Below are 14,306 nucleotides of genomic sequence, written 5' to 3'. Positions count from 1 at the left end.
TTTGAAGGTCATCCATTATGCTGACACCCAACATATATGTGCCCAAGGTAGAGGCTATCTCATCATGCTCTTTGTGGCCACTCAAAAATTCACTAAAGTGCATGACCTGACTAGATGAAGCGGGTGAGGTCCTTAGGAAGGCATTAAGGATCCTCCTATCATACTTTATGAGCTTGCCCCTCACTTTGCATTGCTTGACCCATTTCCATCCAGGTTGTAGGCATTGATGAAGAACTCCTTAACCAACATTTTATCAATTTCATTAGGTAGGTCCCCTAACACCTCATCTCATTACCGTTTCTCGAGCTCCAAGCTGAACTCATCATATTCCCCTTGATACAACCTGACCTTCCTCTCCATTATGAGGCTTCTTTGTTTGATCTTCAAAAATCTATTAGCAGATACCTTAGAAGAAAATTTGTGTTGATTATAGTTGTTAATCAAATCAATCTCCATATATTTTATTCAAGATTGCGGAATTAAAAACCTTTAGAGACATTTCTCTTTTTAGGTGCTTGATAGGATTTAGAGGGACCATTTGCAAAATGAAGATTATTATAGCCAAAGAGGTTAGTAAATGCACAATTATTTACAAAACAACACATAACTCGCTAGGCAAGAGCAAGGCTTTACCCAACGAGTTTTTTAGCACATCACAACAAGGTCAACTTACTAGGCGAGTGACAGGCTTGCTGGGCAAGCTGCAAAAAAGAGAGCTTCAATCGCTAGGCACAAGCCTCATGTTGGCACTTAGCCAAAACATGGCTTGTTGGGCGCGCCAACACCATGGGCCCAATGAGTGATGAAGAACAACATCGAGAAACAACAAGAAATGCACAAACAAGGCATGAACAAAGCATATACAAAACACAACAAGAAATTAAAACAACATGCACATCACAAAGCATTGAAGGGTAACAATTAAACTGTTGAGATTGTTGACTACACAATATCTATATCACTCTGATTTTTTATGATGACAACACATCGCTTAATAACACACATATGTTGTTGTTTCTATACATGTTCTTATGTTGATTGTTTGATATATTTGTTGAACATGTTTTTGTTCTATATTGTTGTGTATATGCATACTCATTGAGCTTGTACATGTTACATCATATCTGGATGCATTACACTTGTTTTTAAGCATGAAAACCATAAGTACTTTTGTGAACTTATAATTGTGTGACAAAGTTGCAGTAAAGTCGACTCTAATAATAATTGAATCGACTATGCTAAAGTCTTTGTACAGATTTTGGGAATCAGTGCTTTGTGAGATTTTGAGAAGAAAAGAATTTCAATTTGCTCTGACATGTCGAAGTCGACTGTGTGTGCCACACATTCGACTACATTAGTTGTTTGTTTTGAAATTCTGTTACGCTCATGTATAGTAACGACTATATTTTCAAAAGTTAGTTGAGCCTTGATTGAGAGTCAACTGTATTGAATGAGAATTTATTTTGGTTGACTGTATGCTATTGGTCTGACTTAACTGTTATAACTGTCTTAACTTAGTCGACTGGATTAGTAGCTTATTCGACTATGAGAACATTTGTTTAACAGAATTCTATAAATAGTCTGAACACGAAATTGTTCAGAGACTTTTGATGATCTAACATTTCTACATTCTGTTTTAGATTGATATCTCTGGTTTATAGAGCTCCAAGAATTCTCCAAGAAGATGATGGTAATCTTTCTTGAAAGAGATTCAAAAGGAGATTGTTTGCGCACTTATTGGTTAATCATTTTTTGCACACTGAAGGTGCATCTGGTTTTATCAAGATTTCGCTTGGCATCCTTGAAGATTGATGTGTGTACCTGTTGTGACTATAGGGGATAGACTCGTGGAATCTGGTTCACTTTGATGATTGTTCAAAGTGGTGTTTGGCGGATTGTAGGAGAGGGGACATCTTGCTGCAAGTTCTGCTATGTTGTATGCCTATATTTTGGTTAGATGGTTAAAGAGGAGATTTATATTTTTGACGTGAAGGTCTTCTATAAATTCCTTGTTGTAAAAACCTTGACCATTATAGTGCATTTGCTTCCTAGGTTGGAAGGACACTGGATGTAGGCATTGTTGGCCGAACCAATATAAAAACCAGTGTTTGATTTCTCTATCCCTACTCTTTTATTTTCAGTCGACTGTGATATCTGCGTAGTCAACTACGATTTTTCACTGCACACAAATTTCATTACTTTACTTTAAAGACTTGTAAAGTTTTCAACTTTGCTTTAAAGATTTTAAAAAGACTCTGATTTTGAAAACTCACCAATTGAAACCCCCCCCCCCCCGCTCTTGGTGTAAAACGAAGCCTACATGTTTCCCAACATAAACAACCCTAGAGAAGAAAATATATATTGACACAAATTTAGTACAAACCCTAAATATAAACTACTTCCAAAACCACAAAAAGAAATGAAAACAAAAATTAAACTAAGAAATCTTACCTGATGGAGGAGAAGATGCAAGCAAACAAACAATAATGCAGAAGAGGGTACATAAAAACACAAAGAAGCAAAGGGTTTGGCGAGAAGGAGGTTTAGCGAGAATGAAAAGTGAAAAAGAAGTATAAAAGATAACAATAAATCTGTAATCAATGAGGTGAAACTATAGCCTCTGAGTGGACGAGCACTTACCACTTGTTGGGCAAGTGACCTTGTTTTCAGAAAAAACAAGGTTTGACTCAATAACCTTCTAACAACGTTGAATGTTGTATCACTCTTTGGACGAGTTAGGTAGGCTCACTAGGCTTAGTTCCCTCCAAAACCAATTTTTTTCAAAATAAAATAAAGCTTTTAAATTATTTTTGTACAAAAACAAAAGCTACTAGTTGGGTTAGAGGTATGCTCGTCCAGCGAGTTGTTGCAAGGGTCAAAAAAACACACAAAACTCGTTGGCTATCAAAACATGGGCCTAGCGAGAGCTTAAATAGATATATTTAGTCGTTGGGAGAGCAGCCCAATGAGTGAAAAAACAACATGGTTTGGTGGCTAGGCCAGAATCAGTGGCCTAACGATGGGAGAAAGAGAAACCTTTGGTTGTTGGGCGAGAGATTGGTGCTCCAACGACTTTCTTGGCTAGAAAATTTGGCAATTATAGGGACCTTGTTCGTTGAGCGAGAGAGATCTTCGTTGGGCGATTTTGCATAATGTTTAAGCTTGTTTTTCTATAAATCCAAACTCGTTGGGTGAGCTACTCTCTCGCTAGACAAACCTGACACAAAAGCGACACCCTATACATGTAAAAACAACATCCAAAAATTAAGAGAAAGCACTAAACACTGGGTTACCTCCCAGTAAGCGCTTGTTTAACGTTATTAGCTTGACGCTTGTAAGCTCAAAGGTCAACCAGATGAATGATTATGATGATAATCTTTTGAGATGGTGTGTAAAGGAAGTTGAACGAATCCTATGGCACTGCCACAACTTGCCATGTGATAAACACTTCAATGAGGAACGGAAAACCTCAAAAGTGCTTCAATTTGTGTTCTCCTGGCCCACTTTGTTTAAAGATGCTCAGACTTATGCTAGGAGCTATGATAAATGCCAGAGGATTGGAAACATCTCAAGAAGGCATGAAATGCCACTACAGGGCAATTTTGGAGGTTAAGGTCTTTGATTGTTGGGGAATAGACTTTATTGTTCCCTTTCTTCCTTCTTTCAACAATAAGTATATTCTTGTTATAGTGGACTATGTTAGCAAATGAGTAGAAGCAGTAGTCTATCAGAAAAATGATGCTAATACAATCATCAATTTTCTCAAAAGACAAATCTTCTCTCGATTTGGAGTTCCCAGGGTCATTAGTGATAGAGGACCCCATTTTTGCAATGCTAAATTGGTCAAAGTCTTGAAGCATTATGAAGTGAGACACAAAGTTATTTCACCATATCATCTATAAATTAATGGGCGAGCTAAAGTGTCTAACCAGGAGATAAAGAAGATTTTGAAGAAGAATATAGCATCATCTAGAAAAGATTGGCCATTGAAGCTTGATGATGCTCTCTAGGCTTACAAAACTACCATGAAAACTCGAATAAAGTTATTTCTTTTCCAATTTATCTATGGCAAAACATGTCACTTGCCGGTTGAGATGGAACACAAAGCTTACTAGGCTTTGAAGTTTTTAAATTTTGATCCCTCTATGTCTATTAAGAAGAGAAAAATTTAATTGCTTGAGCTTAATGAGATACACCAGAATGCTTATAAGACCTCCAAAAGCTACAAGGAGAAGGTCAAAATATATCATGATGGGAAGTTGTTGAAGAAAGACTTCCAATTAGACAAATAATTGAACCTTTCACCATCATGTAACATGGAGCAATAGAGTTGATGGATCCATCTTCAAGTGATCCACAAAGATGTTGGGTAGTAAATGGTTAATGGCTTAAGCATCCACAAAGAATGTCTCACCACAATCATTCATCTAGCTGACCCTTAAGCTTATAGGCATCGAGCTAATGACGTTAAATAAGTGTTTGCTAGGAGGCAACCTGGTGTTTACTGCTTTATTTTAATTTATGAATGTTGTTTATGCATGTATATGGTGTAATTTTAATGTCAGGTTCGCTCAGGGAGAAAGTAGCTCACCCAACGAGTTTGGTTTTGCAGAATAATAAGCTTAACAGTTATGCAAACTCATCTAGCAAAGCTCTCTCTCGCCCAAGTTTTCCAGCCAATAAAGTCCCTAAAGCACCAATCTCTCACCTAGTGACCAAAACTTTTTGTTTCTTCCCTCACTAGGCTATTAATTCTAGCCTTGCCATCAAAGCTTGTTGTTTCTACACTTGTTAGGCGACTAACTACTCGTATAACGACTAAATCTCTCTGTTTATGCTTTCGCTAGATCCATGTTTTGATGGCCAGTGAAGTTTGTGTGTTCTTTTGACCCTTGCAACAACAACTCATAAGGTGAGCAAACCTCTAATCTAGCGAGTAGTTTTTATATTTGTACAAAAATAATTTAAAAGCTTTATTTTATTTTGAAAAACTTTGGATTTGGAGGGAACTGAGCTACTCGTCCAACCAGTAAGACAACATTCAATATCATAACAGGATGGTTGAATCAAACCTTATTTTTTTTAAAAACGAGGTCACTCGCCCAATGAGTAGGAAGTGCTCACCTACCGAAAGACTATAGTTTCACCTCATTAATTACAATTTTATCTTTATCTTTTACACTTCTTTCTCACTTTTCATTCTTGTCCAACGTCCTCCTTGCGAAACAATTTGCTTCTTTATGCTTTTGTGTGCCCTCTTTTGCATTTTCGTGTGTTTGTTTGCATCTTCTTCTCCATCAAGTAAGAGTTTTTAATTTAATTTTTGTTTTCATTTCTTCTTATGGTTTTGGAAATAGATTGGATTTGGTCAAATTACCTCTAAATTTTACAGCTACAAACTCATACCTATTATTTTATACATACAAGATTCAACTCTCTTATTAATTTAAGTATTTGAAAGTCTTTACAAATAGATCTTTCCACTAGTGCAAAAACGTTGTTTAACGTCACTCCTTAGACGTCGGTTCCGTGAAAATCCGACATCTATTTCTGCACGGTGGCATTAGCGTAAATAAATTGGAAAACTAGACGTCTGTTTCGATGTCAGGCGACGTCTATGACATCATAGNCGTCGCACCTGCCGCAAACTGACGTCTAATTGCCTGAGGTATGTGATAAGACAGTCCATTGACGTCGGTGTTCACGGGGACCGACGTCTACTAGGCTGCAATTAATGTTGTCCATCAAATTCCCAAGAGCTTAGACGTCGGCTAGCAAGGGCACCGACGTCTACATCACTGACAGGAAATCAAACGTCAACCGGTTCAGCTTTAGACGTCGAATAGACGTCAGATCCCGTGAAAAAGCGACGTCGACTGGGCTACAATTAATGTTGTTCACCTAATTCCCCAGGCAACTAGACGTCACGTAGTCAAACGCCGACGTCTAAGGCCTATCTGGAAGGCGGGAAGACAAAAATTCTTCAATGTAGACGTCGGTTCTGAGAGGCACCGACGTCTAAGTTCCTGTATTCTCACCAAATTCGAGGGTTTTAGACATCGGCTGTGAGGGGCACCGACGTGAACTACCCTGACAGGAAACCAAAACATCAATCTTTTTAGCTTCATAGACGTCGGATCCCTTGAAACACCGACGTCTATAGACGTCGGTTTCTGGAACAACCGATGCCCCATTTCATTTTAAATAGACCGNAGACTCTTCTCACCATTCAGTTTCTGATCTCGTCTTCATCTCTTCTCCTTTTTCTNTGCTTCTCCTCTTCTTTTACTCGCTTACGTACCTCTACTTTTTATCTCTTGCGGCATTGCATTGTCGTTTCTCAATATGTTATTGTCTTCATCCTCTTCTTTTTCTCTCTTGCATCCCAGGTGAGTGTTTTTTTTAATGCTTACCGTTTAAACTTTCTTTAGTTTTTTATCGATTATCTTGTGGTTCAACTGATTAAAATTTGTTTTCTTTGTGTTGTGTTTTAGTGCAGTTTTGATCCTCTCTTTGGGTAACATAGTGTAACATTCTCCCTTTGTTGGTTTCCTCACAAATAGAGTGACGATCTTTTGAGTTTTCAATGGCTTCCGACCCAAAATGGAACTTGGGTCCTTGTCTAGTTCTCGTGTCACCGTAATTTTTTTATTTTGCGGTTGAATAATGGGAAGTAGTCATGGACCCAGGTTCGGTTTTGGGTTGAATGTCATAGAAGATTCAAAAGACGCAAGCTTTTTTTGTGGAGAAACTAGCAAGAGGAGAGTGTTACACAATGCTACCGAAAGTCTAGATCAAAACTGCACGAAAACACAACGCCCTTGTTAGACGTCGGTTAATGCATGGTCCAACGTCTATAAGAAGATAGACGTCGGTTAGTGTCATTTACAACCTCTATATATTCATGTTGACATCGGTTTAGGAATAGGCGGACGTTTATATAGAGTAAATAGACGTCGGTTTGAGTATAAGCAGACGTCTATATAGACATCGGTGGATATCGTTAACTGACGTGTATATAGACATCGGTTGGATGAATTCCGACGTCACCCATATAGACGTCGGTTGGAAAAATGACATTAAAAGCCCAAATTAACTAACGTTAAACAACATTTTTGCACTAGTGTTCTTCACTTTTTAACCTTTAAAAACATACATCAAAATTCTCCAACTCAATCACATAATATCACTTGTCTAAAGAGCCACATTCCAAATTACAATAAAACCAATTAATTATTTACTATTATTTTTAAATATTAGGATGTTGTCAAATAATATTTATTTAGTTTAAATTAATTTATTTATTTATCAAATTATGTAAATTGATATTTTAATTTCAACTATAATCTTTATAACATGTTTAGTAAAATACATAAATATTTTTATTCTATTGTAATAAAACGAGTTAAATTAATCTATTTTAATTATATTAAGATATAAGTATTTTTAAATAAGTTAATTCATTAATACATAATTAATATTAATAGCAATGAATAAATCAGAATATAAAATTTTAACTTATTAAAAATAAATTAAATTAATCTAATTTCAAATGGCCAATTAATGATATTAACCAATCATGTATGGGAACGACTTATTTTAACATATGTATATCCAACCCAAACGAAAGTTATGATTTATTTAAAATAGGCTCATGATGATATTTATTTTTTATAAATGCTAGTTTGAAATATAAAAAGGCATAGATAGAGACGGAAGGCAAGTGAAGAAAGGCCAACCAAACGGCATAGTACCTTGGATCTCGCATTGACATGGGAACCGCTTGGAGAAGAGCCTTTTGCACTAGCGACCCAGAGTCCACACTACATTCCAAACGCACCACCCGAAGCCCCTCTCCTTCTCCTGGAACCTGCGCTAGATTCAGCTTCCTCTCCTCGCCGTCACTGCACCACCACCCTCCCGCTTCTCCTCTCTCCCTCTTCAAAAACACCTTCAAATGCAGAGTAAGCTACTTTCTTCTATTTCCCCTCCTCCGCTGTTCTCCTTTTCGTATCTAACAATAATTTCTCCTATTCATTTCTATCAGAGTAATTGCGGAATCTGTTCGAATACCGTGAAGACGGGACAGGGAACTGCCATTTACACTGCAGAGTGCGGTCACGCGTTTCATTTCCCTTGCGTTGTTTCCCATGCACGCTCCCACGTCTGCCCCGTCTGTCGTGCCACGTGGAACGAAGTCCCGCTTCACCAAAACGACGCCGTCCTTCGTACCGTTCAAACCGCAAACCAGAAACCACTCGCTCCTCTTTTCTCCCAATCAGTAGCTTCCTACGACGACGACGAGCCTCTACCTACTTCTCTCACGTGCTCCACGCAAATCGTTCCAATTCCTGAGGCCGATGAAAGCTCGCACGAGGATGAGGATGAAAACGACGATGCATCAGACTTCCCTGGCTTTTCACTCCATCCATATCCTCAATCCTCGTTGCGACGCAACGCTGAGTCGAAAACTGTTCGAGTCAAGCTCATGCACGAGTGCGCCATTATATCAGTTTCCCCAAACTTTGAAACTCGTGCTTTGGTTTTACGAGTCAAGGCTCCGGCGCCGTCGCCGCCTCTTCGGAGACGGCAGGCGATGGATCTCGTGGCGGTGCTTGACGTTGGCAACGGTATGAACGGCGCGAAGTTTAACGTGTTAAAGCGCGTGATGCGACTGTTGGTATCGTCTCTCGGGGCTGCTGACCGGCTTGCTGTCGTGGCTTCGTCGGCTGATTCGAAGCGGTTGTTACCTCTGCGCAGAATGACGGCTCAGGGACAACGCACAGCTCGGCGCGTGGTGGACGGGGTCGTGTGTGGTCAAGGATCCGGTGTTGGTGAAGAAGCGATTAAAAAAGCGGGGAAGATTCTCGAAGATCGTAGAGAGAGAAATCCTGTAGCGAGGATTTTACTTCTATCCAACGGTGATCACAACAGCATGAGCAATAATCAACGGAGAAGCTTGAGCTACGCGTCCTCTATCGGGTTCGATTGTGTTGAAGTTCCGGTTCATTCGTCTGGGTTCGACAAAAAAACGACCGGTTTAACAACCGAACCGTTTGAGGATGATTTTATCCCATACATTAACAGAATATTAAGCGTGGCGGTGCAGGATTTAAGAATTCGGCTTGGCTTCTCTGCGCCGGCTGAAATTCGAGCCGTTTATTCATGCAGCGGGGGACCCACCGCGCTAAACGCAAACTCGGCTAGGCTTGGTGATTTATACGGCGAAGAAGAGAAGGAGTTGTTGGTGGAGGTCAGAGTGCCAACGTTAGCATTGGGGAACCACCACGTGTTGACAGTGCAGTGTTTCAACAAAGACCCAGCGTCTCAAAAATTCGTATACAGTGCAGAACACCCATTTACGGTGGTGCCGCCCAAGAGTTCTTTTCCCTGCGGCGGCAGGGTTGAGCGGTTGAGGAATGTGTTTATAACCAGCCGAGCCGTAGCCGAGTCAAGGAGGATGGCGAAACACAAAGAGTTTTTGAGCGCTCATCATTTGCTTGCTTCGGCTCGTGCGCTTCTAGTGCAGTTCAGCTCTGCCGAGGAGTACGTGCGCAGCTTGGACGCGGAGCTTGCAGAGCTTCAGTGGAGAAGACAGCACCGGGAGACGGTGGGGACGGGGCGGAGTGGAGAGAGGGAGAGGGACCTAAGATTGGTGGATGACGGGGGCGAAATGTTGACGCCGACATCGGCTTGGAGAGCTGCTGAGAAGCTGGCTAAAATGGCTAGAATGAAGAAATCGTTGAATAAAGTTGGCGACTTGCACGGCTTCGAAAATGCTAGGTTTTAATAAACAATGCTTAGCTGTTATTTGTATTTTAAAAAGATAATGTTGGTTCCTGAAAATGTATAAAGTTAAGTCTGTAATAAGTGTAGTTATTACTATAAGTAAAGAAAATGATATTTTAACACAAATTTTTTATACTATTTTGATACTATATACGTATTAAAATATAGTTTAACGATTTTAAATTAAAAAAAAATTAAAAATAAAATATATTTAGAAAAGAAAAATTAAAAATTTTGTTTTAATTTGAAATTATCTACCTATATTTTGATAAGTATCAAAATGATATTGATAAGTATCAAAATGATATGAAAAATTGGTGTTAAAGTATTATGCATCATAGGATGTTACCCTTTCTATGCTACCCTTTCTATGCATAGCAAAAGTGTAGTTACTACTAGTGTGTAGTGTGTAGTGTGTAGTTCATAGCAAGAACATGTTACGAAACTCTGAAGCTGGCACACTCATATCGACACGTAAATTCTTTAGGACTTTGGAGAATGAACAATTTGTGTAATGGGCTAATGATGAAGAATCATGAGAGTAAAAAGCTTAAATATTTTTTGGTTGAATAATATTGTATAGGACAGACAGCACCACAAAACGGAGAGACGAATAATGATGAATAAATGATTACATTGAATAATATATAATAATATATAATAATTGGATGCTTTTCCAAATTTTTTTTTCTTCGATTAAAAGTTACATTAGAATCATTAGACATAATTGGGAAGTAGAATTCCACACCAGAGTTTAGCATTTATTTTGACTTTTCCATCATATACTCTGTTTAATATATTCTTTATGATTATGTTGAAGAGAAAAGCGATTGAAAACACTAGGTGTTTTGTTGTGACGTAGATAGCAGCAAAATCCCTCACATTTCACATGGCTAATAGATATATAGCTAAATTTGATGAAGAATGAAAGGGTTATCATAAATGCGATACTTGAATACTGATACCATATGTAGTGAGAACTCAATTCAAAATCGTTCTCTTCCAACAGCCTCTGTCATGTACGAAGCCTTGAGAGTAGCTACCAACATACGTAATAATCTTTATCTTGTTGATGCCCACGTTTGTGTAAAGATGGTGTTGAATAATTAAATGTATGTATTATTGGAAGATGATAAGAAGTAGCTATGCATCATATTCAGAGATGTGGAACCCAACACAGCAGTGTCTCAGTTGTCCAATCCATCAAAATCTCTTAGCATAACCATGTGTTGATGCTATGAATATATGAGTATTTTTTTCTAGTGCAGGAAACTCACTCTTCTATGCTAGCTAGCTGCCCATCCTTCAGCAAATTTGTACTCTAATTCCACTCATACAGTCTGTGGCTAACAGTTTATTCTTCAAACAAAGAGTTTCATGTGTGGTAAAAATAAACTGTCACAAATTATTACCATTTTAGAATTTTTAACAAAGGTTTCATTCATGTCGCTGACACAAGTTATTTATTACAAAAATGTTTTACTTAAAAGGATTTTCTTGTTTTCAAATATGTTTAAGTCTATTTTCTGATTTCAACTTGTTAAAAAAAATCCATTGCTTCAGAGTTTTGACATCTTTTTATTTTAAGAGATGTTTGTTTTGACGGTGCTTCATGAAAATTGAAAGTTAATAAAATATGAAGAGCGCCTTATGGTAAACAAATACAGAAAATAAATAATCTAATTTAAAACTAATTAGTAGAAGATATCATTGTCTTAGTAGTTACAGATTATATTAATATTGCAAACAAAAAGATAATGTTTTTGTGTGTTTTTCTATTTATATATTTATAGATGAAGTAGTTACCAATTATTAATATTCCAAAGAAAAAAATTGAGTTAAATATGTTTTTAGTCTCTCAACTATAAAGTGGTTTTATTTTTTGTCCCTCTTTTAAATTTTGGTACACTTTGATTTTTGTCCTTAAGAAAATTATAATTTTTCGTCCTCCAAAACTAAGGTTGAGTTGCCTAACGGATTGTCACGTCATCTTCTCTTTTTCTGACACTAAGTCAAACCAAACCATAGGTCATCCCAATCTACCAAACCAACACACATCTTTGACTCTACGGCTAGCCGCTGCAATACTTCGGTAGCACCCACCATTGACTCCACTAGTGCAACCACCACGAGGAATCCAGAACTGCGAGAAAAGACCCAAAACGCGGATCAAAAATCCAAAATTCATTTGAACTCTAACCTTCTAAATCGCATCATCAAGAACACAAGAAATTTTCCAAACATAGAGCCCAAACTACAAGAATCAAAAACCCAAAATCCCCAATTCATGACCATCAATCTGCAGAGAAGATCAGATGAATCAACTACAACCTTAAATCATAGAATCATAACCCCAAAATTCCCATTTCCAACCCTAGCCCCATCACGAGTCCAAAACTTGCGAAAGAACAAAAATCCAATTTGAACCACACCCAAAGTTGCGAACCAAACACAATTTCACTTTGCCGTGAAGACATTGGAACACTCGTCGTCAAGAAGAAAGTGTCGCGAACCGTAGCTCCAGCGTCTCACCGCCACCAAGCCATAAAACCCTCAGCCCGAACTAGCTCCCTCATCAGATTCCTACCTCCAGCTCTAGAGTTGTTGCCTCCAAAAGCCTCCGATTTTGCTGCACTCTCCCCGGCGGAAAAAACACACGAACCCTAAATATGCAATACCTAAACCTGCCAAGCTCGGACTCACAACGCGCAGCCACAAGGAAGAGAGAGCTTTGCGTGAGAATGCTGAGGTCTAGGAAGTGTCGTTTGGGGGAAATGTTTTGGATTTTAAAGGTAGAGATAGGTGGGTATTCGTTCCCTTTTTCAAATTTAACTCAAATTTGTTTCGATTTCTAAGCTATGATTTTCCCTGTTCCAAGAATCAAAACCAGAAAGAATCTGGAAAGAAGAAGAGAGTTTCCTATAAAACTCTAACCCAAAACTAGAGCAAGATGAAGGACAACGCTTCCCCTGTGAGCAGACCAAACCGCGACCTCCTTGGAACGAGAAAGCCATGTGTTCAACGTCAGATGCAAGGAAGGAAGTGGAGGGAGGGGAGAAGCAGGGAAAGATTGACGTGTCAGAAAAAGAAAAAATGACGTGACAATCCGTTAGCCAACTCAGCCTAATTCTAACGGCGTTAGTTTTGGAGGATGAAAAATTATAGTTTCCTTAAGAACAAGGATCAAAGTGTACCAAATTTTGAAAGATGAACGAAAAATAAAATCACTTCATAATTGAAGGACTAAAAATGTATTTAATCCAAAAAAATAATATTTATAAAATATTAAGATAATATTAAAATATAAACTCTTATATCTTTTGCTAAAATATCTCTTGTATTATAAGATTTTTAATTAAATCAAACTTTTTATAAAATTTAAGTCCGAAGATTCTTAGGTTTATAGACTTTGGACAAATTTTTAGTCGTTCTATGAATATTCGAGTATCGGATCACTGGACGAGCAAAATGGTATAATATGACTGAGAGAAATTATTTCTTCAAAAATGTTTTACTTCAAGGATTTTCGTAACCCTTTTGTTCGAAAGATATTTGAGTTTGTTGTTTTATTTCAATTTGTTAAAAATAAATCATTATATACTTTAGGGTTTTAACATCTTTTTATTTCAAGGGATGTTTGTTCGGACGTTACATAAACGAAAATGAAAAGTTTAACAAAGTTAAAAATGCTTCTCTTAATCTATTGTAAAAGATTATATGAATTTTGAAAATAAAAAAAGAAGGTTTTTTTTTTTCTTTTGTTCATTCTTCGTCACAACTAACTATTAGATATTATAATATAAGTTTAAATCTCTTTTTGGTCCCTAAATTATAACACTAGTGCAGCGAGGGGATTTTACCGCGGTTATTTTTCACTATAGGTCGCGGTTTACGAACCGCGGCATATTCAGCCGCGGTAGTAAGTCAGAGACTTTAGGCCGCGGTTCAAACCGCGATATATAAGTTCTGGAATCTGCCGTAGTTGTCCAAGGAACCGCGGCCTAAATCCTTTTTTTCAAAAAAAAAAAAAATTGTCCCCTATATGCCGCGGTTCAACCGCGACAAAAAGTGTCAACTATAGGCCGCGGTTAGTGCAAGAATCGCGGCCATATGTCTCTTTTAAAAAAAAAAAATTAAAACGAAACACTATATGCCGCGGTTCAGGTCACAACCGCGGCATATTCCCCTGCAGTTTTTTAAAATTGCAGGTCTGTTTTTGTGATATCCACTACCACAAAAACAGACCTGCAAATAGAAACATGTACAGAAATTCAATTTCAACATAACAAACACATGTTCAAATGTATTTCAACATCAAATAAAGTACAGAGTCTAAGAAAATACAATCTAATCAAATGCAATGTTTAAATCTAAGAGCTATTGTATAATCTAATTATAGACTTCGCAGCAGCCTTCCTAATGAATAGTAGTGGCTTCTTAGGAACTGGTGTAGTAGTCTTGAATCTCTGCAAAAGACAATTCATATTAATTAGTGTATATGAATTCAACATTTGGGA

The 14,306-nt window shown here is 37.8% G+C and overlaps 1 protein-coding gene across 1 annotated transcript; it reads left to right on the top strand.

The window, feature by feature from the left end:
- Nucleotides 1–7,717: 7,717 nt before the first annotated feature.
- Nucleotides 7,718–9,915, top strand: LOC106764074. The gene is made up of 2 exons (XM_014648290.2): nucleotides 7,718–7,964; nucleotides 8,048–9,915. The coding sequence occupies exons 1-2, from the start codon at nucleotides 7,773–7,775 to the stop codon at nucleotides 9,788–9,790; spliced, it is 1,935 nt and encodes a 644-aa protein (XP_014503776.1). The 5' UTR covers nucleotides 7,718–7,772; the 3' UTR covers nucleotides 9,791–9,915.
- The last annotated feature ends 4,391 nt before the right edge of the window (nucleotides 9,916–14,306 follow it).

The sequence above is a fragment of the Vigna radiata genome, chromosome 6 (assembly GCF_000741045.1).
Source record: "Vigna radiata var. radiata cultivar VC1973A chromosome 6, Vradiata_ver6, whole genome shotgun sequence".
NCBI classification, from domain to species: Eukaryota; Viridiplantae; Streptophyta; class Magnoliopsida; order Fabales; family Fabaceae; genus Vigna; species Vigna radiata.
This window is presented reverse-complemented; position numbering and strand designations above follow the sequence as displayed.